At 35.7% G+C, this 2,517-nt stretch overlaps 1 protein-coding gene across 1 annotated transcript in view; it reads right to left on the bottom strand.

The window, feature by feature from the left end:
• The window catches only part of LOC121302581 (E3 ubiquitin-protein ligase CBL-B-like), a 16,699-nt gene extending 15,098 nt beyond the window's left edge, over positions 1-1,601 (bottom strand). Inside the window, exon 1 of the mRNA XM_041232583.1 lies at positions 1,596-1,601. Within this exon, the coding sequence (XP_041088517.1) occupies positions 1,596-1,601 (6 nt within the window). The remainder of the gene's footprint in view (positions 1-1,595) is intronic.
• Between the last annotated feature and the right edge of the window lie 916 nt (positions 1,602-2,517).

Below are 2,517 nucleotides of genomic sequence, written 5' to 3'. Positions count from 1 at the left end.
TGTGCTGTATGTACATGTAACAATGATATCTTTAAAACAAAGCCTGGCACAAGAAATTCTCGTAAGCTTTTATTATAAAAATCAATGCCCTTGGTTCTCTGTGCTGTCAGTGATCCACCATCTGAATGTAATTCTAGTACATTAATTAAGTTTAATGGCAGAGTGAGCCTCTAGTTACTGCACTGGCACTTTAAAACTGAATAACAGAAATGAAAAGGCAGGGTAATGTACTGTTAATGTAAACATACAACCCAGTTTCTGTTTGGGGAAATATTCAGACTGGGTGCAATGATGAAAGTAGAGGTGCTGAACAGACTAGACCTGCCAAATAGAACTAGACTCCATCTGGGATACGAATTTCAGTAGGGCAGGACACTTACTTATATTATATTTACTTGCTTTGTTTTTTTTTATATTCAGCTACAGTGCAGTATATCCAAGAAGTTGAGAGTTAAAAAAGAAAAAGAAACTAAAAAAAAAGGTCCAACAAGCTTTGCAGCTTACTGGAAGACTACAGTAATGTTTTGTCCTGCGTGGACTATTAAAATAATAACATAGCAGACAACAGTATGAGATGTAGAGTCACTATTGGACTGCGCTTTGTGTAAAAATTGTGGTCACTTAAACTGTCCGCAGTGCTAAACAGATTTGGATTCAATCCGCTGACATACAAAAGTCATTAAGAGCAGATTTAAAATGAAAATGTTTTATGATGTATTAGGAGGTACAGCATATTGTTAGAATCACCTCAAAACTATATGAATATCAATTCTGTACCTCTGTTGAAAATCTTTATAACTGAAGAGGATTTTCTACTGTAAAAAAAAATAAATAAAAAAAAAATACAAAGCATCAAAAAGACACCATTGCATCTCGGGTCAAATTTTATTTTAAAAATAGTTTTGAACTTTGAAAAGCCACAATCTCTTTCAGTGCTTGCATTTCCTTTTCACAACACGGGTAACCAGAATAAAACAGCATGTCAAGACACTTATATTCTTGCTTTTCAAATCTAGCCTTGGAGACTTCATGTTACAAAAACACATCTCTGAAGCATTCGTAACCATGTACAACGTGCGAGTGCTGAGGAGTAAATACTGGTTTTATCAGCAAAACAGTCCAGTAGCTGCTATTAAAAGACTCTCCATTTATATGATTGACGAGACACCTAAGTTGATTGTAGGCAAAAATACAAGTAGCAGCCTAAATTTGCTGTACATTTTATTTGTGTATTAGAGTTTTACCTTTAGCTGACCCAATAATGAAATGTAAACCAGTGTGCATCGCATTGATTTTTTAAATTCTGTTCACCCTAGCTCTGAAACAATTGTTTTGTTCAAAACGTTGCTACCGAGACCATTAGAGCCAGCTGAATAAAATGTTCAACGCAGAAGACAAAAAAAAAACACAGCACGAAAATAGATTTAAAAAAGCACCTACAGTCAAACTGTTAAGGCCCAATTTCTGCACATATCTATGCCAGCTTTCCTTGCCTCTCAGGGCGCTGCTTGTCAGATGCTATGTTATGCTCCTCAAGTGCTTTGAAAATGTAAGAACTTCAAAACACAGTGAAACAAGGTACAGACACATCTCACCTGCATCAACTTTGATGCCTCCAGTCTGACAGACCAACGCACACATTGATCCTTTCAATTGAAAACAGGGACTGCTGAAGTCTCTAGATAGCCAGAGTAATGCTGTACCGTTACTCACAGCCCCTCATACACTTAATAAAAGAGTGCCGTGTTTAAGTTGTACTATATATCCTGACACTGAGGGAGCAATTACATAATACTACTACCATGGCAACAGTTACTGTATTGGCATACTGTACTTAGGCAGATACAAGAAAAGCTAAAATTTCTGTAAATGTTTTGTTTTATTTTAAATGTAGTCACTTTTTAAACACACTGATAGAATTGCTCTAAAGCATATTAATAGAATTGCTCCAGCAATCATTTTGATTAAAGTTAATTAAAATAAAACAGGCACTAGATCAAGCAAACTTCTGCCGTAACAGTAAATCCTATTATTATTATTAAACAATTACTATAATGTTATTATAATTCCATAATCATTTCGCTGTATTAATCATTTATGCTTAAGACTGGTAGATTTGTACATTTTTTAGGAATGCTTTCCTACAGTAGTTTAAATAAGCTTTGGCAAGTGGGGAAAGACTTGTCTGGAATTGCAGGTTTGCTTTGTGGGTGAAAACTTTTTCAAATCGGATTGGGGCATTCTGCAGTGGAACGATTAGAAAGTGTTTAAAATGTGACATTTACAGTATGCTGATAACACAGACTTCTAGAGTAATTCCTCTTTCAAAATACTCTAGACACCCAAGCACATCTTTTATTCCCATGCTGTGTCTCACCCCCTTCCCCCTCCCTCAAATCGTTTCTATTAAAACCAGGGTTCTTTGTTCAGCGCCTACAAATTCAGATAAACTCTTATCACGCCCCAGTGCGAGCAAATGTCACAAAAGGTTACAAAAACAGACAGCTAATAAAGAAA

This window comes from Polyodon spathula, chromosome 30 (assembly GCF_017654505.1).
Source record: "Polyodon spathula isolate WHYD16114869_AA chromosome 30, ASM1765450v1, whole genome shotgun sequence".
In the NCBI taxonomy this organism is placed as follows: Eukaryota; Metazoa; Chordata; class Actinopteri; order Acipenseriformes; family Polyodontidae; genus Polyodon; species Polyodon spathula.
Note: the sequence above shows the minus strand (reverse complement) of the source record. Positions and strands in the feature narration are given on the sequence as shown.